General features: G+C 50.0%; 2 protein-coding genes across 5 annotated transcripts; one reads left to right on the top strand and one right to left on the bottom strand.

The window, feature by feature from the left end:
- The first annotated feature begins 117 nt into the window (after positions 1 to 117).
- On the top strand, positions 118 to 10,006 carry LOC113459244 (uncharacterized). Of its 3 annotated transcripts, none has more exons than XR_012579382.1 (9): positions 118 to 693; positions 836 to 1,051; positions 1,187 to 1,367; positions 1,511 to 4,714; positions 5,241 to 5,483; positions 5,748 to 5,920; positions 6,162 to 6,279; positions 7,207 to 7,605; positions 8,025 to 10,006. XR_012579382.1 is itself a non-coding variant. In XM_074536733.1 (8 exons), the coding sequence occupies exons 1-8, from the start codon at positions 476 to 478 to the stop codon at positions 7,465 to 7,467; spliced, it is 4,614 nt and encodes a 1,537-aa protein (XP_074392834.1). In that variant the 5' UTR covers positions 118 to 475; the 3' UTR covers positions 7,468 to 10,006. The 3 variants fall into 3 exon arrangements, 1 of the variants encoding a protein (XP_074392834.1); XR_012579381.1 differs by having other exon boundaries at positions 7,207 to 8,774; positions 8,818 to 10,006; XM_074536733.1 differs by having other exon boundaries at positions 7,207 to 10,006.
- ZC3H6 (zinc finger CCCH-type containing 6) lies at positions 9,205 to 22,541 on the bottom strand. Of its 2 annotated transcripts, none has more exons than XM_074536734.1 (12): positions 22,409 to 22,541; positions 18,615 to 18,795; positions 18,201 to 18,326; positions 17,402 to 17,657; positions 17,062 to 17,201; positions 16,854 to 16,970; positions 15,821 to 15,932; positions 15,197 to 15,306; positions 14,490 to 14,743; positions 13,534 to 14,036; positions 12,501 to 12,740; positions 9,205 to 11,629 (listed from the first exon to the last, which is right to left on the bottom strand). In XM_074536734.1, exons 1-12 carry the CDS (start codon positions 22,498 to 22,500, stop codon positions 10,128 to 10,130), a joined length of 3,633 nt encoding a protein of 1,210 aa, XP_074392835.1. In that variant the 5' UTR covers positions 22,501 to 22,541; the 3' UTR covers positions 9,205 to 10,127. The 2 variants fall into 2 exon arrangements, with proteins under 2 accessions (XP_074392835.1, XP_005486836.1); XM_005486779.3 differs by having other exon boundaries at positions 17,062 to 17,183.
- Between the last annotated feature and the right edge of the window lie 1,129 nt (positions 22,542 to 23,670).

Raw genomic sequence — 23,670 nt, 5'->3', positions numbered from 1 at the left:
GCTGTTCCCAAAGCGGGATTCCTTCGGGAGATAACTCAAAAGACGGATGTGGGAATGGGAGCGGGATATCCCAGCTGGAGGTGGGATCTGTGGCAGCAGATCAATCCTTATCTTGAAGGTTATTTATGTCACTCTCCGAGTGTCCAGGGAATTACCTCACCTGTAAACTCAGATTCCCGGGAGAGAGGCTACACTTTCCTGGGAATATTCCACACTAAGGATGATCAGGAGAAGGGTCACCTGTGTTGTGTCCTGCCCCCGTTACATGAGCGCACATTTGAGTTGTTCAAAAACGCTCCTGGAAGGAGTGAGCCCTGTACGGGGAAAACTGGGATGGAAATTCCTCCCTGATCCCTCCCCTGCGCATCCGGGCCGAGGGAATCCCATAGCGCCAACAAACCGCCGAACTACAACTCCCAGTGTGCCCCGCGGAGGGCGCGCGGCGTGACGCCACCACCCCGCGCCCGCTGTCTCCATGGCGACGCTGGCGCATCCCGGCGTCGCTCCCATGGGAACATTCCGCATGGCGTCCCGGGAACCGCGGGAACTGGGCAGGAAAGACCTCGCGCTCCCCCCGGCCCCGCTGTCCCGAATCCCTCCCTGTGAGGGAATGCCGGCTCTGCAGTGCCGGGAACACCCCGTGACGATCCCCCGGGAAAGGAAATCCCGGCTCCGGTGTCCCAGGAATTCCAGGTGAGTGACCTGGTTTCAGGGCTGGGTGAAATTAAAGCCGGGAGCGTTTCCCGAGCCAGGAACTGCCATCCCCATCCAAGCTCGCTGGGAAACTGTTCCACACTGGATCCCAATTAACCGCAGGGGGTTTTCCCTTTTCCAGGCAGGACGACATGGAACCTTTTTCTCTCTCTGAGCTCGGGCTCCCAACAGAAAACAAAGCTATCCAGGGAATTCTCTGCCCCATGGCTGTGGAGCTCTGCCACCTCCTCCTCGCCCTGCAACGCGAAGATGGGATTTGTTCGGCCTTTCCCACTTTGGGGGAAAAGGCAGGACAATTAGCCAAAGCTATGGAAGAACTCGCTGCTGTGGCAAGGAGGTGAGGTGGATGGGAGTCTCCCGGGTGGATTTTGGGGCTGGGAAGTGATGGAAAAGGTGTCAGGGAGCCTGCATCCTCCTGGAGAGGTGGGATTGGGAGCGGGGAACAGAGCTGAGCCCAGTCCTTCCACTCCAGGCTGTCCGAGGATTCCGGGGAGGAAGGGAGCACGGAGGCGTGTCCCGTGGGTGAATCCCTGCTCCAGGCTGGCAGGGACGTGGTGCTGGCAGCATTCCAGCTCCAGGAGCATCCGGACAGCCCTCGGCACCGAGAGCTCCTGGCTGCGGCCGCCAGGAGGAGCCTGATGGAGACAGCAAAGGTGAGGGGACACCGGGAAGGGACACGAGCAGCGGGAAGCTCCAGCAGATCCATGGAGCAAACCACTCCTCCTCCCGCTCCAGGGATGCAATGGGAATGGGAATTCCTGATCTGAGCGGCTTTTCTGCCTTGTTTCCCGGTTAGATCCTTCAGCTGGAAGAGGCTGCAGGGATGAGGAGGATCAGTGGCGCTGCCAGCTGGCTCCTGGAATGCCTGGGCGTGCTGCGGGATGCCCGGGACACTCCAGGGCTGCTGGCTGCATTCCAGCCCTTCGCTGAGGCCGTGCTCCTGCTGAGCCGCCTGACAGCCGAGCGCCTCCAGGAACTCCAGGACTGTCCTGCAGGGAAGAGCTTGGCCCAGACCCTGCAGCTGCTCCACAAGTGCGTCCCACTCATCCACACAGCCCTGACACGTTCCAGGGACAGCCAAGCTGACCTCTCCCAGGATTCTGTTTTCCAGCTGACGGAGAGGACCATCAGGGAGCTCCTCTCGCTGCTCACGGAGCCCCAAGACAGGAGTGGGATCTTCTCCCAGCAGCTGAGCAGGCTCCAGGCTCTCCTCTCCCACCCTGACCCCCTGCGCCTTTCTGAGGGCGGGTTCAGCTCCCACTTGGACGCGGTCATTCTCCATGGAATGCTGCTGGCAGAGTCATCCAGGCTGGATGTGCAGCTGGAGCTGGTGGAACGTTGCTGGGCCCTGCTGCAGCTGAGGAGGAGCATCTGCAGCCACATGAGCCAGAGGGATGGCCAGGGAGAACATGGCCTGGAGCGGGAATGTCACAGCTTGAGGGAGGAGCTGGAAAACCTGGACCGGGCAGCACTCAGGGCCACACTGTGCCAAATCCTGGATGGATTCTTCCAGGAGAAGGAGCCCCTGAGGCAGCTGGTTGAAGGTGCCCTTAGCCTCGCCCATTCAGGATGCTGTCCAGCAGGAGCAGGAGGAATTTTAAGGAAGCTCCAGCCCCTCATTGCCGCCTTCTTCGCTCAGGCCCAGCAGATGCTCCGAGCGGCCGATCTGCTGCTGGCCAGGTGTGCCAAGGCCCAAAGTGCCAGGGAAATCCGGGAGGGCATGGAGCACCTGCGGAGCCTCCTGGCCAGCCTCCCTTCCCTGCTCATGGAAACAAGTGGGAATGCCATGGAGCAGCTCCAGGCCTTCTGCAGTGCCTGGGCCAGAGCCACCAACAGCCTCCTGCACTGCTTTGAGGAGACCATTGGCATGAGGGAATTCCTTGAGTTATCCATCCTGGAGCTGGCCAAGCAACAGGAATGGTGTGAAGCAGCACTGGAATGCTGGGATCCTGAGGGATTCTCCTGCCACAGTGCTCACCTCATGGGCTGGGCACGTTGGGTGGTGGGAGCCTCCACCCGGCATGTGGACAGGACCACGGATCCCATCTTCAGGAATGGTTTGCTGGTGTGGGTGGAGCAATTGGCCAAATCTATCCTGGAGCTGGGAGCAGTCACGGCCCTCATTCCAGGAAGGTTTTCCTGCCTCCAAAGCCAGGGTGCTTTTTCCCAGGCAGCCAGCTCCCTGCTGGACTCTGCTCTCCGTGTCCAAGCCGGGCTGGATGGGTCCAACCACCCAGAGATTCTCAGCCCGCTCCGGGAGCAGGTGCGGAGCACCAAGGTGGAAAAGGGGCTGGAGCTCAGCCTGTCCCACACTGGGACACGAGCCAGTACTGATGAGGCAGCGTTCCAAGGAAATATCCAAAGTCATCCATCTTCACCACCAGCTAACCCCCACCTGGATCCATGGAAAGGGGATACACACCCTGTCATCACAGCTCTCCTGGGAGCATCCCAGGCCGGTGACATGGACACTGTCCATGCTGCCAGCTCCGTCCTGCTGGAGCTCTCTGATGGATATGTGGAAGCAGCACGGGAAGCACTGCCTGTGGCTGAACCCCCCCAGCTGCAGGTGCTGGAGCAGCACTGGGATATCAAAGCACTTACCCCAGGGATCATCAGCCTGGCCATGGAAACGGCCCCTGGGCAGCTCCCTGCTCCAGGCAGGCTTCTCCAAATGGCACTCAGGCTCTCGGGAAGGATCCAGGAGACTCGGGAGTGCCTGGCAGCTGTGGCAGGCTCTTGGAATGGTCTGGCCCAGCAAGTGCTTGGATTTATCCTGTCAGGTGACTTTCCAAGAGGGAAGCAGGCTTTGGATGAGACCCTGCTGGGCTTAGCAGGAGCAGTGCAGATGGCAGGAGGCATTGCAAGCGTAGCCTGCAGTAGGGAAAATCCTAATCCCTCTCATATCCAGGAGAGCTTTCTGCAGCTCCAAGCCAAGTTTTCCCATGCTCAGCTGAACACCAAAGGGTTCCTGGAGAAGGCAGTGTCCTTCAGGGAATCCTGTGGGATGGAAAAGGCCATGCTGGAGCTGCACGGTGTCCGGTGGGCCATTGGCATGTGTATCCTGCTGGATGCCACGGATCAGTTCGTGGGCAGGGATGTCCTGTTCCTGAGGGAGCTGAGCAGAGCCGTGAGGAGCAAGGTTTGCCCACGGAGCCTCCTGGCTGCTGTGGCTGAAAATTCCCTCAGGTTGCAGGAGGCTGCCTGGCTCTCCTACTTATCCTGCCCTGGAGACCACGATGCCAGAGAAATCCTGGCGCTCCGGGAGGAGATCCAGGTGTTCATGGAAGCACTGCTGGATGTGTCCAACACCCTCCTGCTCTCCCCACTGCCTACTGCCAGCCTGGCCACCCGCTTCGAGCTCCTGCAGAGGGACGTGGCCCTCAGGGCCAAGGCGTTGCTGCTCCACATGGAAAGGGTCAACAAGGAACAGCTGCAGCTGATCCAAGATGTGGTTGGAGCAGCTCTGTCCAACCTCACCCAAGAGGAGAGGCAGAGGAGCAAAGAAGGCTTTGAGGAGAAGGCAAATCAGCTCATGGCTGATGTCCAGAGGGTCAGAAACACCCTCCAGGGTGCTCTGGGGGCCAGTGCTCAACTTACATCCCAGCCTGACCTGCTATCCATGGCTGACCACCTCCTGCTCCTCACAGCTGACGTGGTGGGAAGCGCCCGGCGGCACTTCCAGAGCCACCAGGACCCTGGGGATCCCTGCCAGGCCCCTGGGGATCCCTGCCAGGCCGCTGGGGATCCCCACCTGGAAGGCATGGTGTGGTACTGGTCGGCCAAGGCTCACTACCTTGTCACACAGCTCTGGGTTATCCATAGAATTGACAGGGACACCCTGCGGTGCCTCACAGAATGCCTGCAGCGGGAACGCTGCCCAGGATCACCCAGCAGCACAGCTGGACTCTCCCCAGCCCCAGAGCCCCCTGAGGCAGCAGGAATTCATCCATGCAGGAGCAGAGGAGAGAGTGGAGCTGTGCAGGAAGTGCATGAACTGGTACGGGAGCTCTTTTCCCTGACAGGGTGTTGGTCAGGGCTGTCCGTCATTCCTGGTGCTCCCTGCACGGAGCAGGAATGTGAGGGATGCTGGCAGGGCCCCTGGACGTCAGCAGGCTGACCCTGGGCCACTCAAGTAGCTCAGGTTTCTGTCAGCCCTGGATTCCTGGATATCCGATCAGCCAGGCTCTCCTACATCCATCCCAATCCATTTCAGAGGCACAGGGGCTGCAGCTCTCCCTCATCTCCACACATTCCCTCTGGAAATACCAGCAACTCCATTCCCATGGGTGTCAGGAGCTGGGAAAGGCTTTGGCACAGACCCAGGTCCCTCAGCAAAGTGCTTTAGAGCTCTCATTGTGCTGGGAATTAATTGCAAACTGTCAGCTTGTAGGACACCCCATTCCCATTCTGAGATGGCTCCAAGGGCTTTGGATTTAGGGAGAAGGGCTGGTGGGAAGGGGGAGTGGACCCAGAAGGGGGTGGGCAGCTTTCCCACCAGCTTTACTCACCAAAATCTCCTTCAGAAACATCCAGGTGGAGGAGAGCACTCGGCATCGCTGTGTCCACACATTCCAGGTCTGGAATCTGCTCCATTACTGCCCCGGCAGCACCAGGATGGCCCTTCCAGCACCTGCCCTGCAAAGCAGGAGAGAGCAAACTGTGCCAAGTGGCAGGGTGGCCCCAGCAGGGTGTCCCAGGTGACCCGGGACATGGCCACGAGGAGGCTCCACATGGCTCAGTTCCTGCGCAGGAAGGGCCCCATTGCGGTAAGGCAGCGTTTCATCCCTCCCGTTTTCCCTTAGGATCATGGCAACTCCATCCCAAATCCCTGTGTCACCCAGCTCCTGGGACAGTGGCACCAGCTCTGTTTATGCAAAATACTCCAAATTCCTTCCTCCTGGTTGGATGTGAGCTTGCCATCCTGTCCTTTCCTCAGGATCTATCTGAGCCTCCTGGACCTTCCCTGTCCTGCAGGAAATGTTTGTTTTTCCTTCCTCTCCCCAATGCCATTGATTTTTATCCCGTTCCAGAGCAAGGAGCAGTTTGTTGCATGTGCCAGACAAATGATTTCCGATGGGCAGGTGGTTGTTAAGTTTGGGAACATCCTTGCCAAGCACTGCCTGGACCAGAGATGCTCCACGGAGCTGCTCCGTGCCACTGAGCACGCCCAATCCATCAGCAGCCAGCTCGGCATCGTGGCCAGGTGAGCTGCCAGCGGCTGGGATCACCTCTCCCAAGGGCATCCAAGAGGGATCCCTTCTCCAAGGAACGTGGGTGGTGGTCCCCAGAGGTGCTAGGGGCGGTGGGTGTTGTCCAAGAGTTGAGGAACAATTTGGAGGCCTCCCTTCTCTCCATGGGTTTCCCTGGGGACAAGCTGGGTTTGGAATAACACTGTCAGGATGTCCCATGTCCTTCCAATAAAATCCTTTGGAATGTTTTTGAAGGGTGAAAGCAGTGACTGGGGAGAGCAGGGCCTCCTCTGAGCTGCTGCTCAGCAACGTGCAGAACCTCCTTCAAGCAGTGCAGCACATCCTGAGGGCGGCCGAGGCGGCCTGTGTCAAAGTGAGTCCATCATGGAACCAATCCTGGAATTACTTGGGTGGGAAAGGTTGCTCCAAGCCCCATCCAAACTGGCTGTGAGCAATTCCAGGGATGGAGCAGCCATAGCTTCTCTGTGCCAGGGCAATTCCATGCTGTGGGAGTTTCACATCCAGGTCCTTCTATGGGAGCTGGGATCTGGCTGCTGTGGGACTCCAGCTGGAGCAGATATTCCTCATGGAATACTTTCATTTATCCCAGGTACTGACTGTCCTTGAAGTCACCTTTACCTGGTCCATTCCCTACTTAATTTTTGGATCATAGAGCACCTTTATTTGGAATTAGTCCATGCCATCCTCTTTATTCCCAAAAGCCAAATTCCCAGGAGTTTCCCATGCAGCGGCCACCTGATCTGACTGTAAAGTCCATGGGAGCAGATTTTTCCTGAAAACAACTGGAAAACAAGTGCAAACAGCACCAGCCTCTCCCTGAGGCAGCATTTCCATCTGAATCCCATCCTCCTCTATAATCCTACTGCTTTTCCTGGGATCAGCATCTCTTTTTGAAGGAAACACAGATTTTTTAGAATCCCATTTGCTGAACAATCAGCCCCAAGGGTGACAAAGCTCCTCCTGTGCTTAATTAAACTCAGCACTTCTTCTATTTGCCCATTTTTCACTGTGCTGATGCTAAATTAATTAATTCATTAATTTTGACTATCTAGATCCCAAAGCCCTTATGACCTGGAAATTTCCCTTTGGAAAATTCCCTGCTTATCATCAAACTGCCCTCCTTTCCTCTCCCTGTAAGAAGCTTTTGAAGCATTCTGAAGCATTTTGAAGCATTAAGAGGTAGCAATGTCTGGTGGATCATGCACACATCGGCACAGCCAGACTTTTCCATAATTTAGGATGCACAGGGATATATTAAACCAATTCCTTCATCCAACAGGGTTTGGGACAACCCCCAGCAGACCCTGAAGAAGAAGAAGTTGCTGCTTTCTGCCAGCAGTGGAGGAAAAACCTGACACAGCACAGAGCCAAGGAGGCCTTAAATTCCACCCGGGATGAATTAGGGCTCCGGAAAACTCGAGGGGCAAAGGCTGAGCCCACCCTGATGTCTCTGGTGCAAGAGCAACCCCCTTGGAGCAGGAATATCCCAAAGCATCCCAGTCCCAGGAAAGGACACACAGTTATGGACAGACATCTGTAAATCCAGAGGGGCTGCTTGTCCCAGTGCTGTTGGAAGCAAAGGAGGAATACTTTGCAGTGTGCAGGATTCATGTTGGAGTTTTTCATTGTGGCAGGAAAATCTTGGAACAGGCTCCGAGGGGAGGCCAGGAATCTTCTGGTGAGTGTTTTACCCCCAGGTGGTGAGATGGGATGGACGGGGCTCTGGAGAATCCTGATCCAGTGGGAGGTGTCAGAGGTATCCCTGCCCATAGCAGGCGGTGGAATGGGATGAATTTAAGGTCCATTCCCACCCAAACTATTCCAGGATTCTGTGATCCAGAGATGTTCAGGCTTTGTGACATCTTTCAGCCTTTCCTCCTTCACACATCCAGGGGTACAGCAGTGGGGAGTGTTTTGTCTCACCTGCTGCCCCTGAGCCTGCAGATTTCTTCCCAAAATCCCACTCAGCCCCAGGATTCTCTGCTATCCAGAGTAAACATTCACTTCCCAAGATCACCCACCTCACAGCTTCCAGAGTATCCCAGACTGGTGACACTGCTGCTCCTGTATCCTGCCTCTCCACATCCATCCTTCCAGCCTCAGGATCACGAGTTGTCCGATGGAAACACTGCTCCATGCTGGAATCCTGCAGGAGAGGTGGAAGGGAGCCTCCCCTGTGGAATACACAATCCAACACCACAGCAGATCACAAGTGGCTCCGTGGTGGCTGCAGCCCATCCCAGCCCACCTTGGGGTCCCACCTGCATCCCAACCACCTTGCCCAGCCCAGGAATTCCATTACGTGCGTGGCAGCAAGGAATCTCCTCCATATTCCAAGAAAAAGCAACAGCAGGCACACTGGAGACTCTGGGAAGCAATCTGCAATGGATAAAGCAGGGCAGGGGCGGAGGGAGGCAGGAAGGAAGGAAACACACATGGAGACAGCAGGCTGTGAGGACTCACAGGCCTTTGTATCCATGTCCTATTCCCACACTATTTTTCCCTGCTTGTTTTGAGGAAAACCTTGACCAGCCACACCAGTGCGTAGAAGAAGAAATAACAGACTACTAATAAAGGACTAATGGGTTACTCCAAAATAACAACCCAGTTCCATGTCTATTCTCTACGTTTGCTACACAAAAAAATAATAAAATTAATGGAATCCATGCTCTGGCAAATCAGGAAGGCAAAGGGAAACCAGGAATGCCTTCGGGAGATGCTTCTTCTGCTGTGCAGGAATCACAGGCTTCCCTTGGCTCATCCATGCAAGGCAAAACCTCAGAATTTGGGATAAACACTCTGCTGTACCAATGGAAACACCACTTGGCCAGCAGACAAGAGGAAAAGGTCCATGACCATCACTCGGTGAAAGGAAAAACAAGTGGGAAAGGTCCATGACCATCACTTGGCCAAGGGAAAAACAAGATGAAAAGGTCCACCAAGGAAGAGACTTAAAGCAGAGAAAGCTTCCAAAGGGTGGGAAGCAGATGACTGATTGAGAGGCCGGCACATTTTTATTGGAAAAGCAGCTGGCTAGGAATGACTGCACTTCCTCTGGAGAAAAAGCAGCCCCAGAGGCTGGAGGACAGTTCTGCTCTCCCATGCAAAACCTGGGGAATTCATGACATGCAGGATGTTCCATGATGGAAAATGCCAACTCTCTCCATGAGACCTAGGGATCAGGTACAAGGTTATGTTAAAACCCCACAAACCATCCCAAAAATCCCGGCTTTAGTCCCCTCCTCCCAGCTGCCACCGTATGCACACCGAGTCGTCACCAGGAATTAACTGTACCCTTTTTAATTGTTTTGTTAAAAATGTCGTCGAGACACCATGAATACAAGTACTGCAGTTACAGCCATACAAAAAAAGCAATACAAATTAAGCAGCTGAATACAAAAATACGTTGAAATACATGAACACCACAATGGAACTCGGAGCACTAAATCCCAATCGTGTAGGCGTGGAAAAAAATTAAATAAAAACCTTTTTTTTTCGTATTAGACAATGTAGTTTTCTCCACTTCGAACAGTTACTTTTGCTAGTTATGTACTTCACAATTTCTTCTATGTACAGCATAGAATAAAATACTTTTAAAAGATATGACATTTTTCATCCTCAATATGTGATATAGTCTCTTTTACACTAATATTGACTGCAGGAATAAAAACTGTCCGTGTCTTACATCAATTCATTGGAAAAGGAGGAGCGACGCTTTCCTTTGAAATCATTTCCGTGAGGTTTTCCATCAGTTCAGGGGTTTGGCAGTCCTGGAACGGCATCTCTCCCGGGAATTCATGTACATAATATTGCTTGGATCTATACAAATGTGGCAATCGGATCTAAGTGGTGCTTGGGAAAGAGGCAGCTCACACATATACAGCTCTGGGAATTTTCCATGACTTATTTACAATGAAAGTGCTTTTCTCAGCTCTAACACGATCTGGGGGGATTGGTTTCCTTTCTACAGGTCAATTATTAGTCTCCCTGAAATTGGAAAGAAAAAGGATTCCCTAGAAAATACCACAGCTTTGCAAACACTCGAGCGTACTGGAGAACTGCGTGTGGTTCGGAGATTAGCAGCTGAAAAGTGGTGGGAATTATAATTTAAAAATAAATAAAGCCAAAAGAGGTAACCCAGGTACAAAACAGCAGAGAACTGCAATACCCACAACGGTAAAAAGACTCCAAAGCCGTCTGCTAACAAAACGGGGAAGCAGTTGGATCGAAAGTCTTGAAAACATCTTTCAAGGATTTATCATCCGACTCCCCGTTGGGATCGCTCTCCGGGGCCTGCGTTACCTGTCCCGGCTGCCTCACCTGCCTGGGGTCGCTGTACTGCGGCCGGATTAACCCCGACAGAGCCTGGATTGGGAGATTATGGACGGCAGGGGCAGCGCTGGAGTGTTTAGCCTGAGATTTACTGGTGCTGTTGGCCTTGTCTGGAGCAGCTTCCGCTGATCCTTCCGTGGGTTTTTCCGTGTTGGAGGCAGCCTTCTGCTGGGACGCATCTTCCGCGAGACTCGGCTCATTTTTACTGGAATTTTTCAAAATGCTTTTTTTCTGGTTCTCTCCATTCTCTCCCGAACTGGCTGGAGCCGTGTCCGAGGATGAGCTGTGATCCCTGGGATCGTACAAACTGATCCCGCTCAGGATGGAGCCGGGAGTTCCCAGCCTAACACCACTGGATGATAATTTGGGCGCATAGGGAGGCAGAGCATCGGGGTCGGGTTTTGGAGTCGTGGCTTCTGAGGGCTGGGATGAGCTGGCAGCAGCTCTGGCAAGCCGGGGGTCAAACTTGGGAGGGTGGGAATCCTTCCCGACTCCGTGGTGAGTTTCTGCACTCGACAGTCTGTGGAGTCTGGGATCAACGTTCTTTTGCAAGCGAGGATCCCCCAGTTTGCTGGAGCTACTGGCATGGGAATCTGTGGATGGATCCAAGTAGCCACCCCGGCCCACAAGGCTGTTTTTGGCCTTGGCAGCGAGCCGGGGATCAGCTGGCATCGCATTGGGGTGTGGATCGTTCTTCAGATTCCGCAGTTTATTCAGTCTCTGGTCAGCAATGAGAGGAGGGAGAGGTAAATTGATGGAAGAGACGGGGTCGGGTTTAGGCAGAGGGATTGGGAGCAAGTCCTCGGGGGCCCACACAATGTGCTTGGCAAAGTTGGGTTTCATCAGGGTCACATCCATCTTAATGTGGCTGAACTGCCGCAGCTGGGAGCGGGGATCCCGTAACGTGACGCCCGGCAGAGGCTCCAAGGGAATGAGGAAAGCTCGTTCCCTCAGCTCCCTCTCCGAGTCCTCCTCATCATCATCCAGCCCTTTCTGCTTGACCTTCACTCCGGCGTGGGCGTGGTGCAAATCCAGCTTGGCCCCGGCCAGGGAGGGGCCGGGATGGGCGCCCTCGCTGACCTTGTGCATCCGCGGATCGCGGGCCAGCCGGGGATCCAGGGACGCCGACTCCGAAGGTTTCCTGGGATTGGGCCTTGGGGACGCGCGGAGTCGCGGGTCAGCAGCCTGAGCCCCCACACCTTTGTCTTTTGCCAGCCTGGGATCCGTCGGCATCCCAAGCATGTGCTGCTCCGTGGAATGTTGTTGCCGATTCCTAAAGTTTTCGCTTTGTTTCTTTAAGGTTTTGAGGATTGATTTAACACTGCTCCCCTCTTCCTCCTCACTGCTGGAATACCAGTTGACATTGTCATCTAAAAATCAAAGAAATGCCACAAAATTTAGATTATTCCAGCAAATAATTCTTAGAGAATCCAACACTTCCTAATGAGAGTAAAATCAAACTGAAAAGATCTGATATGAAATCACTCCCAGTGTCATAAAAACCACAACCTCAAATGATCAAAATCCATGTAATTAAAGAAATGCCATTACACAAAAACCTGGAGGGAGTGGAGATAGAATGCAACACTGCCTGGGAGTGTCTCCATATCCATCAATATTAACCTGGGAAAATAACCTGCTTTCAAACAATCCCTATCAGTACTAGTACAAAAACCAATCTAAAATCTGAGTCTTGACAGAAGGAAAAGTAAAATGGCCCCTTGCAGTGGTCTTTAATACAAGTAAATTACAAATTTGCTGCTTTACTTAATCCAAATCCCAAAGTTTGTAGGAGAGGTTGAGATTCAGGAAGAGAAGAAATTACAGTATTTTATTTTAAAAGATATCAGAGAAAGAAAAATGCTGCCCTATAGGAAAGAGATCAAGAGGTGCAACTGAATAAATAGGATAGAGGATGCACTTCCAGTCCTGGCAGTGAGAAACAACCCCTCTGGTCCAACACAGGATTTTCCAAAGTAATTATCAACCAAAGGACCTTTTAAAAGTGCAACTACAGATCCAAAGATTATTCATTGGAGCCAGGATGGACTGAACCTTCACTGAGACCCTAGAACAAGCTGAGAAGAAGAGCTGAAAATACTGAGCTTCTGCTGCTTCCAGTAACTGTTCCCAATAACTGGGGACCGTGACAATAACAGTGACATGACACGAGTCAACACCAACCCATCTGTTGACCACGGCCATCAAGGATTATGAGAATTCCACCCAAGCCCTGCTCACCTTCATCTTTGCTCATGGCCCTCTGGCCCTGGCTGCTGGCAGAGTCTCCATCCCGCTGGTGCTTCTGGCTGAGCCTGGCATACAGGGCCTTCTGCATGGCAGGCAGGAAGTCGGGCACGTTGATGCCCTGGTTGTGGCCCATGTGGCCGCCCATGCAGTCCGACTCGCTCCCGCCCGCATGCGACTCCGGAGCCATGAGGTGAGCCTGGTGATCCGTGAATTCCCCGTGCCAGGCTCCATCTGCAGGACAAAACTCCAGTTAGTACTTATCCTTAGAGAAGTGTTGATAGCTGTAAACATGGAGTCATGGAATGGATTGGGTTGGAAAGGAGCTTAAAGCACATCCAGTTCCATGCCATGGCAGGGACACCTGCCCCTATCCCAGGCTGTTCCAAGCCACTTCCAACCTGGCCTGGAACACTTCCAGGGATGGGGCAGCCACAGCTTTATTGAAGTGGAGAGAGACGACCCATCTTCCTTGATCAGCATCGACTCTATTTATTGACTCAATCAGTCACTTTTTATAACTGTGTTAATTAAGTTCATGCATATTGCAAAACTTGAGCTCACAATAGGTCAGAGATAACACACCAACCCCTCCTTTTGTTTCCAATACTAAGATTTGTGTTCTCAAAACTTACTTTTACTTTCTCAAAACAGCTAAAGATAGAATATTTACTTGTTATGAGAAAACTGCCTAAGAACTCTGGTATGCAAGGTTCTCAAGGCCTTCATGTTTGTCACTTTCACTTGTAATTAAAAACAACTTGAGAACTTCTGCTGTTTACAGAAACAAACTGTGAGAATTTGCTCCTCACAGCTGCTTTCTAAGCCATTTTTGAAAAAATCTCTAACACAGCTTCCCTGGGAAAACTCTGCCAAGGCTTCCCCACCCTCACAGGGAAGGACTTCTTCCCAATATCCCATTTCACTCTAAAGCATAACATGACCTAACAACACAACTGAGAAAGCCAGAACACTGAAGACATTCCAGGAAGCTCCTATCCAAAATTCATCCAGCAGACATCCTTACCTCCAGAATTATTGGATGGCTGGAAGTTGTGTACAGCTTGGTGGGAATAATAGTTGTCATAGAAGTCAGCCGGGTTCTGCATGGGCTCGTACTCGCCGGCCATCTGCTGGTACTGCGGCCCCGGGGGGCAGTGATTGTCCCTTGGCATGTTCACCATGTGTCCCTGCACTCCGGGGGAATTGTAGGATCCTCCCATCCCCGGCGGGGTGAGGGGCGGCCCCCCCTGCTGGCCCTGCATGGGCATTCCAGTCTGGTTCTGCGGGCCCATGTAGCCCGGGGGAACGCCCTGCATGGGGGGGCTCTGCGGCATTCCCGGCCCCTGGGGGCCTCCGCAGGGATGGTGCCCAGGAGAGCCGGGGTGCATCGGGGGCCCGTTGTGACCCTGGGACATGCCAGGGCCTGGCCCTGGACTCGAGCCTGGGTTGTACATGTGCTGGGAATGGGGGTCGTTGCCCTGGAACGGCGGCCGCGGGGGTGACCCGCTGTTGTAGAAGGTTGGTGGCCTGGAAGCAGAAGAAAAACAAGGAATCAAATTCTGGACCTACAAACACCAACAGTTGGCTCTCTTCGCCCCCTCCCACTCTGATTTGATCTGACATTGGATAAAATTCCCAGAGGAGCATTAATTTCCAACTACACCCATTCCAGATCCCTTAACTTGGCCAAAACCACATTTTTTCCAATATTTGCTCATCTCCATCAGGTTTGCACAAAAAAAAAAAAAAGCCAACTACAAAAAGACTGGAGCAGGGAACAAACAGCTCCACCTGCAGATGGAGATGCAAACCAAGAGTCAACTTCAGGAAGGTCAGGCCTAAGTTCCTTTCTATGGAAACTATGAAATAATCCTGGTATCAAGTATCTGGCAGATCCTCAACTTAGCCCAGAATCCTGACAGGAACAACGAATAATTGATAAATATCCAGGAGAGTTCTCCCCAGAATTTCAACACTTACTTCTTCCCAATTTTGTGTGCCAAATCCACGGTGGGCTTCACAACAATTTCAAAAAGAGATGGGATTTTCTTATAATCTCCTGAAGGATCTTGGTAATTCTCCATGTCGGACTCAGAGAAGGGATATTGCTCCGGGGGCGTTGGCAGGAGTCCGACCCCCGGCGGGGGTTTGGGAAGGGGAACGATGCCCCGCTTCCGGAGCTCCTCCAGCTCCTTCTCATCTTCATTCTGGGGTTCCTCCTCATTATTCAAAACCTGCAACAAAGCCAAATCAGTTTTCCACTATTCAATTTAGTCTTGTGCCTTTTATTGAAATATTATTTCCATATTTAGATATACAACTTTTCTGTTATTTGCTACAATGCTGCTGGATAGTGACATCCAACTCAAAGGAATTCTAAACCCATTTTTGGGAGATGTTTTTCAGGACACCAAATCCCAGCCAAGAAAATACTTCTCTATTTCAGGAAGGAACAATTTCCCACAAGTCCACTTAGTTCAAAGAGGTGTGGAAGGAGTTATTCCAAGATTCCTCAAGTGTTGGATTCACACCCCTTTTCTTTCAAGGCCTGGTGGGCAGTGACTGGAGAGGGAAAATCCCAATAAAGCAGAGCTCAGGCTTTCCCAGAGCACATGGAAAAGGCTCCTCCATCCCTTCCCCACTCTGAGTGCAGCAATCCCAATATTCCCAGTATCTGGGTCACTCACCTTATCCAGCAGCTCCTTGGTTTCTGCAGTCAGGGGTGCGTGAGAGAATTTGCATTTATCTCCTTGATAACACTTTGCTCCTGTGTGGTAAAACTTGCAGGGGAATTCATGTGAGGAAGGAATTAAGGATTTTTAACAGTTTGGGAAGGTTGTAAAATCCAGCTGGCAGCTATCCCTCAATTCTTCAGCAGGAATTTATCTTTATGGTAGGAATTTTGGAAGCTAACAACTAACTTACCTCTTAACTTCCATTTAAAATTCTCCTAAAAATGACATTTCTATGGCCTTCAGATTTAATTTTCTAATTGTGATTAAAAAGGGAAATGTCTCAATTCCAGAGGAAAACACAAAAATATTGACAAATAGGAAGAGATCAGGGTCTTAAAAGTGTGGATAAATGTATCTAAAATTCCTGGGATTTTATTTTTGAAAATGTTACAAATCAGTAATTTTATATTTCTTTTTTCCTCTGAAGCATTTGAAAAAAAGAATATTGTAATTATTCTACACAGTACATAGTAGTCTCTTAAAAAACATTCACCTTTACAAATGCTTGATATCAAAATAAATAGAAATAAAATAACAGAAATTTCAGGTAAATTTAGAAGTACTTTTAAAGGATATTGTGCAAATAAATGCAGTTCTCTCCTTTGGTGCAGTAACCCTGGATGTAAAACTTACAGATTTCCTTTTTCTTTTCAATCTCTGCATCATGATCAAATTTACACTGTTCTCCCTATAAAAAATTGAAAAAAAAACAGGGAAAAACCATTATCCATCTGAAATGCTGAGTAATTTAATTCCATAGTAAAAAGAACATCTTCCTCAGCTGAATTTAGATTTTTCATCTTTAGCAACATTAAATTCCATTATAAGCAGTAAAAACTGTAAAAAGAGGGAGTCTGAACACAAAGAAAATTCCTGGATTGGAATTCAAAGGAATAGATGGAATGGTGATAGGAAACAATTCCTGTTCTCTGCCTTCACCTAGGAATTTGTATTAAAAAGCCACTAAAATAATATTTTATTGAATTACTTTAATATATTCTGTTATTCTTCAGGATTATTTTGCTGGATGGGGGTTTGAGTATTTTTTTTAGGATTTATTTTCCTGAAAAAGAAACCAAGTGCTCTTTCAATCCCTTCTAAAACTGAAGGTGGCAGCAAAAAGTCATCTGAGCCAAAGGTACTCAAAGGCAGCAAGGAACACAACATTTCACTTTTATTTCCACTATTTAGGTAAGGAACAGAAAATTCCACTGCTAAATCCCAAGGAACCAAATAAAAGTGAGAAGCATTCAGTGGTTGTGTTTTCCACCAATCCCACTTTGTAAAGTTTAGCACCACAAAGCAATTCCTTCAAAGTTCCCAAATCAGCAGGAAATAATTTAATATGTTCAGGAATTGTTGCCTATTTAGATTCCAGACTTGTGAGAAATTATGTCATTAATACATTATCATTCTCAGGCTAAGTTTAGGATGTTTTTATTAATAAAAATATAATTTTTATTAGAATTTAAATCAAAGCGTGTAACGGAAGGGGATGCTTTTCCACAAATAATTCCATCTAGAAATCCTCAGCACATCAGAAATCAAAATATTGAGTTTCAACACCCAAGTTTGCTAAAAATTTATTTTAAAAAAACAATAAATTTACCTTAATGCACCTCCCTTCAAGGAAGTATTTACAGATCTGTTTGCCCTTGTGCTCCACTGTGTGCTGGTTGATGAACTCCTGGCTCATATTAACCCATTTCTTCACTGGTTTGCCATCCTGGGAAAATAAAAAAATTCACATTTTATCAGCTTCTTTTTGGAGCAGGGGTGATGCAGATGTTGGGAATAAGGGCTGGAATTGCAGGCACCTCATGGAAGCCATCGGATCCTTTATTGCCCCCTCTGCCCCTGCCGCGATCTTTGCGCTTCAGCTTCTTCTGCATTCCACGCCCCCTTCCAACGTTGTAGTTGTTCCCTCGTTGGGAAATGCCTGGAAAACAAGAATAACCTCTTAAAAGGATCACAGAAATTAAGGGAAAATGGTTCTTTCATGGCATCAAAGAGAGACAAATGGAAGAAATTAAATCCCTCCCTTTTTACTCTTGAAAATGTTATTTCTGACCAGCCAGAATATGCCAGGAAAACCATTCCTGGCAGCTTCCCTCATCCAGGTCTCCACCCCAAAAATGCCACCAAAACTCCCCTTACCTTTCTGGATCCCTTTCATGCCCTGTTTCTTCACTGGTTCCTTTGGGAATGGAGGTCCCAAATCCCCACTGGAAGTCTCCTTAGCTTGTCTGTATTGTTTGAGCTGGTCAGCAAAATCCTCATCCTTTTCCTCCTCATTGTAATTGCCAAAGTTTTCATCACTGTAATGACTGTAGTTGTCATATTCTTTACTTTTGACATTTTTTTTATGCTGCATTTTCTGGGAACTCATGTAATTCCCTGACACGTGTCCATGCTGTAAGGAAAGGGATTGTATTAGGAAGCAATTCCGTATTTCCAAACCCCAGCCCTCCAAACTGCTCTAAAAATCTATTTATGGGGCTGTTTTATATTACCAGATTAGCAAAAAAAAAAAAAGCATCAGTAAGTATTCAGGAAAAATTAATAATTTTAATTCACCAGCTGAGAAAAGCCAAGAAAATTGGGCTCCCAAAAAGCAGAATCAACTTTAGATAGTGAAAAGTGGCTTTTCAAGAGTTTTTTTCCTTTGAGTCCAGCCTAAATCAAGTGCAGGCAATAAAAAGATTCCTTAATAATAAAAGATTCCTTAATTCCTATGCCTAATGGAAGAAAAATTGATATCAGGCTTATTTTCTACCACAGATCCTGCTTTACATCAGGGAATCTCCTCAGGGAGATGAGAACTGGATGTGCTTCCAGAAATCCAGGAGAACTGGTACAGGGATGGAGCCAAACTTCCAAACCCACCCTGTTTATATTTGTATTTTTGGAATGTCACCTCAATGAGGACATGAGGAATGAGTTTGAAACTTCCTACCTGACTGAAGGAGGAATCATAATCCCTGTAGGAAGAGCTGCTGCTTTTTTTGTGGGGCCTTTCCGTGCGCTCCATGTCAGAGTCGTGGCTGTAGTCGGAGCTGTCATCGCTGGAAGGGGAGTTATGCTGGAAAACACAACAAAAAATTTGTGAATTTTGAGAAAATCATCTTCTTTCCATAAATATAATGAGCACAAAAGTGATAAATTTACATTTTGCATTTTATCCTAAAAACTCTCAAATCCCTCTGGTTCAGCTTCCAAGTCCTGCGCTTAACTTAAACATTTAAGAGCAGTTTAAGTCTTAATAAAACCATTTTAATTCCTTTGCCAATTTCTTGGATCCTTGTCCTGGACACCCATGAATCAAATCAGAACTATCAGAACTTCCAAAATGTTGGGGTTTTTTCCTCACCTTATGCTTGTCCCGTCTTCTCCTTTTGGATTTTTTCTTTTCCTTCTCTTTTTTGCGTTTTTTCCGGGATTTCCTGTGGCCTTTCTCGTTTTTCTGTTTATCGTCCCCTTTTGAGCCATGTTCCTTCGCATCCTCATAGGCTGCATCATCTATTTCCCCATCTTCCAGCTCTCCATCTTCCCTGAAAGAGGGATACCAGGAAGACAATAAATTCCATGTTATCATCCAGCTCACCTGTCACTGGAAAAAAACAGTTAAAAAGTCTGAAGCAACCCCAAGCTGTGATTTTTGGGATAAATGGATATGCCAGGGAGAAGACATAACTGCTGTTATGACCTGGAATTTCTTGGAATTACATTAATGAAATAAAACTGGAACTTATTATCCCTGAAGCACCTGCAGCTATCCCAAAAATCCAATTATGTTTTGATGATACCAGTTAAACTCATTCCCTCAATCAATTAAAATATCCTCTTCCATAAAATACCTACAGAAAATGCTCCTTGGGGACAAAGTTGCTCCCGTGTCCCAATTCCTATGGGAATTACACTCATGGATTTCCACTTTTGGGATGCATCCAGGACTGGAATAACTTTCCAGGTAAACCAGCCTCAGTAATACAATCCCTTGGATTGCATGGCAGAGGGAAGATTACAGAAGCCCTCTAATCTCTAAATTCTTTCCACAACATCCAAGCATTTTCCAAGGACTGAGCTTCAAGAATGTAAAAAAGGGAGTGGGGAAAGGAAAAAGAAGGAAAAATCCAACAACTGGATAAATATGGATCGAAAAGATCATGGTCAAATACACCATTTCATGGAAAGTAAGTTCTTTTTCAAGGAAGTGCCAAGGGAGGAATTCTCTTCTGGTTTAGCTGTTTTTATTCCCATTTAAATCCCAAACTGGAGCTGTGCAGAAAAAGGGAGAGCAGAATCTCCTTTTCAGGAGTTCCCCCTCTCCCACAACCTCCAGATACTTGGAGCTAGATGGATATGTGAAAACAATCCCAGAAAACATTCCCAGTGTCTGAGGGCATTCCTAGAGCAGCTCTCAAATGGATCAGAAAGGCACAGAAGCCAAATGACCTTCCAGGGAAAAGCAACCTGATGAAATCCCTGGGCAGTTCCACAAATGTTTGGGAAGGGAGAATCAAAAATCTCCAATTCTGGTATTTTAATTTCATTTCTAACTTTTAAACCTGGATTTTAGCTCCCCTTCCTTGACCTTATTTCAGGTCATCCTTAAAAATAGAATTCCTTATGCCCAAAGAAGATTTACTCCAGAAGCTCCTTAAGTCCAACATCCAAACCCAGAATGCATTTTCTGAAATATTCTGGGAATCTTTACCCTCAAACATTATTGAGGATTTCATTCTCCATCATTTCATTCAAAAATTTTACTTTAGGTTAAAATTCCCTGATGGCTAAAAATCCCCAAATGTTGATACTAAGGTGCTGCTTAAGAAATTAGGAATTAATAAGAAAAGTAACTCCAAATAACAGAGAATTTTCACTGGGAAAATCAAATAAAAGCAGAGGGTGGCTGGGAGCAGTAAAAAGTGAAAGTAAATTAATTTCAAGCTATTTTCTGGGAAATCTGGCACTGATTTGTGTGTAAATAAACTTGCCTGCAACTTATTCCTTACCCTGCCATGCATTTACCCACACAGAACCAGGAAATCCTCACAAAATCCTTGCAGGAAAAATCTGTCCAGGACCCCTGTGCTGGAAGGCTCAGACCCTTCATCACCAAAATATTGAAAGAACAGGAATTAACTAAAACAAATTAAAGAACATTCCTGTCTTAAGAAAACTGCATTAAAACCTTCCAAACTGGAATATTCAAAGTGTGGACAGACAGGGGTTTTTAAATTATTTTTTACTAAGTAATTTCTTTATCATTCAACAGAACAGCTCAAATCAAACTATTAACAGAATTCCTGCTGCACAAATTGATTGGGAATCATGAGGTTGCCAGTATGGGTGTTCCCTGCAGTGAACTGGTTTTACTGGTCCTACATTTACACACCTGATGTTACACAAAAACTTTGGAGTTGGGCCTTTTTGAAGTGAATGAATTCATTTTACAGAGGTAAAGTTTTAGAAAAAGTACAAGTTATGATCTCCCAGGTCGTGTGTATTGTTGCTCTTCACCTCATTAATTAAAACATTACAAAAGCAACACTTGTAAATTAAAATTAATTAGGTTGTTAGGTGGCACTTATTGGCTCTATTTCACAATTACCAGTGTCACAACTGGTTGTACTGGTGGGAACAGCTGGTGAGAGGATGAGAACTCCAAGCTGGAAAAACTCTGCTCCCAGCACTACCCGGAGTCACTCAGGCTTGTCCTCAAGGATTTGAGAACTCCAGATATTTTCAATCCCTGAAACAGTGAAAAGTCACAGCCTGATTGCAGGAACTCCACAGCACAGCTCTGCCCCAGCTCCAGAGATCCCAGCGGGTTCCTGGTGTGCGCTCAGCTCGGAGAACAGAGCACGACACAACTTCCACCCTTGGCCAAGGACAAGCAGGGAGGGCACAACAAGGACCGGGAGCTCCGGGCTCTGCCTTGGACTGCACTGAAGCCCAGGCCCAATTCAGGGATCACTTCCCGAGGACGAGCAGGAAGTGGAACACAAACACAGCACCAGCAGCTCTGGGCTCTGCCCTGACCCCTGCACTCAATCCCAGGAGCGTTTCCCAAGGACAAGCAGAAAGGGGAAAACAAGAACCAGCAGCTCTGGGCTCTGCCCTGACCCTCGCACTAAACCCGAGGAGCATTTTGGGACCACTTCCCAATTTATAACACAGAACTCGGGACTCTTTTCTCCAACAAGGAAACAGTTTTGCCTTTACCCACAAGCCTTTTTTTTTTTGTTTGTTTGGTTTTTTGTCTTTTTTTTTCCCCAGTGTTTCCTGGTCCTCTGAAGTACCACAAACGGCTGTGGAGCTGTGTGGGGGGAGGCCAAGCCCTGGGAATGCCAAAACCTCGGCGTTTTTAACTCCTGCAGCTTTGTCAGGAACGCTCAGGGTAGGTGTAGGCTCAGGCTCTGGTAACTGCCACCCTGGCACAGTATTTTTGGAACTAGTTAGGAAGGCCAGAGCTGCCTGGAGAAAGGATTTGAATTTCCAGCAGCTGCAGGAGAGAAAAGGAGGGAGGGAAGGAGGGAGGGAGCAACAGAGGTCCTTTCACCAGGAACAGGACTCTGCGTTTCTGCGCATGGGGATTGAGAGGTGGCAAAGATAACGTCAGTCAGCCCTTAATCTGCATAAAAAAGATCCAGTTAAATGTGTAAGGTGGAATCTGGCAAGAAAATGACGTTAAATATGGCTCTAGTGAGAGATTGTGGTATCAACAAAAACAGCCAAAAATAAAAAACCCGCCCAACTCGGAGCACCCTTTCCTGCCTGAGACAGAGAACAATGGTGACATTCAACAGACACCCCCTGGAAAGTGCAATTTATGGAAAGAATGGCAAACAGCCCCCCTTCCCAGCCAGAATAAATCAATGAAGATGTAAAAACGCATGCATTCCAAAAGGAAAAATTAAAACCTTGCTAAAGAAATGCACTTTTAATGCAGTGACACCCCCCCTCCCCAATTTGCATTCCCCACCACCACCACCCCGCTCCAGCCTGAAGGTGACCTGCCCCCCAAAAACATCGTTAACCCCCTCAGGCATATTAACAGAGCATCATCATCATCAGCATCATCATCATCATCATTACCAGCATCACCCCACTAAGTACCACCATTATGAGAAGCGGAGAGAGAGAAGAATGTTACTCGACCTTTCGTCCCCTGCATGTTGCCTGTCAGAGTCGGGCATGTTTGGGTCAAGAACTGGGTTTGGGGGTTTGGAGAACAGGCTTTCAAAGGCCATTGTGCCTGGCTGTGGTGTGGTGAGGAGGAGGAGGAGGAGGGAGGTGGAGGAAGGCAGGGCCCCGCCGCTGCCCGCGGTGCGGAGCGGCGGGAGGAGGCGGCGGCGGCGGCGCGCACGGCCGCGCTGGGGGCGGCTCGGTGAGGAGGAGGAGGAGGGCCGGGCCCCTCAGTGAGGAGAGATGATGAAGGTTTGCACTCACGGTTACTTAGTGAGACACTAACGGGCACTCAGCGCCCGGGCCCGGCCGCCCCGCGCGGGCGCTGCGGGGAGGCGGTGGCGGCGGCGGCGGCTCGAGCGGCAGCCCCGGGGCACAGGAGAGCGGGAGGACACACACACGGGGGGAGGGAGGTGCTGCTGGCCGGAGATGGCGGCCCTAATTCTTCCTTACAAACATGGCGCCCGCGCGAGGCACTCGCACAAAATGGCGGCGGCGGCTGAGGGAAGAGAAGGAGGAGGAGGAGAACGGCGGCAGCAGCAGCGGCGGCAGCGGCCCCCGGCGCTTTGCCCGCACACGCTCGCTCAGCGCCCGCGGCCCGCACGCGCCGCCGCCGCCGCCACAGCGTCTTCCGCGCCCGCCGGGGCCGCGATGTCGTCGCGTCCCCTCACGCCGCCGCCGCCGCCCGCCGCGCTCCTCCTCCTCCTCCGCCGCGGCCCTGGGCCCGCCCCCCTCGCGCGCCGCCATTGGCCGCGGCCGCCGCGTCTCGCGCGCCCATTGGCTTTCCGCCACGCCCGTCAATCCCGCAGCGACGTCACGCGCGGGCCCCGCCCTCCTCCGCTTCCCCTCGGCCGCCGCCGCCGCCGTGCGCGCGCGAAGGGGGCGGGACCTCGCCGCGCGTGCTGTCACGTGACCCGCGCCCGTCACGTGGTGGCGGCGTCCCCCCAGGAATGGTGGGGGAAAAAGGGGGGAAAAGGGAGGGAAAGGGGGAAAAGGGCGGCGGCTTCCGCCTGCCGAGAACCGGGACGGGCACCGGGAGCGGGAATGGGCCTCCCCTCCCGCTACTGCGTCATGGCCGCCGCCCCCCCTCCCCTCCTCACGCACTATGGCAGCGCCCCCTGGCGGCCGGTGCGTGTGAGGGGAACCGGCCCGTGCGTCATTAATTAGTGACGCTCGTAATTAACCAGAGAGCGTGTGTCCCCAGGGCGGGACAAAAGCGGTGCCTGGAGTCGCCG

This window comes from Zonotrichia albicollis, chromosome 3 (assembly GCF_047830755.1).
Source record: "Zonotrichia albicollis isolate bZonAlb1 chromosome 3, bZonAlb1.hap1, whole genome shotgun sequence".
NCBI lineage: Eukaryota > Metazoa > Chordata > Aves > Passeriformes > Passerellidae > Zonotrichia > Zonotrichia albicollis.
The sequence above is the reverse complement of the archived record's forward strand: the minus strand, read 5'-3'. Positions and strand labels throughout refer to the sequence as shown.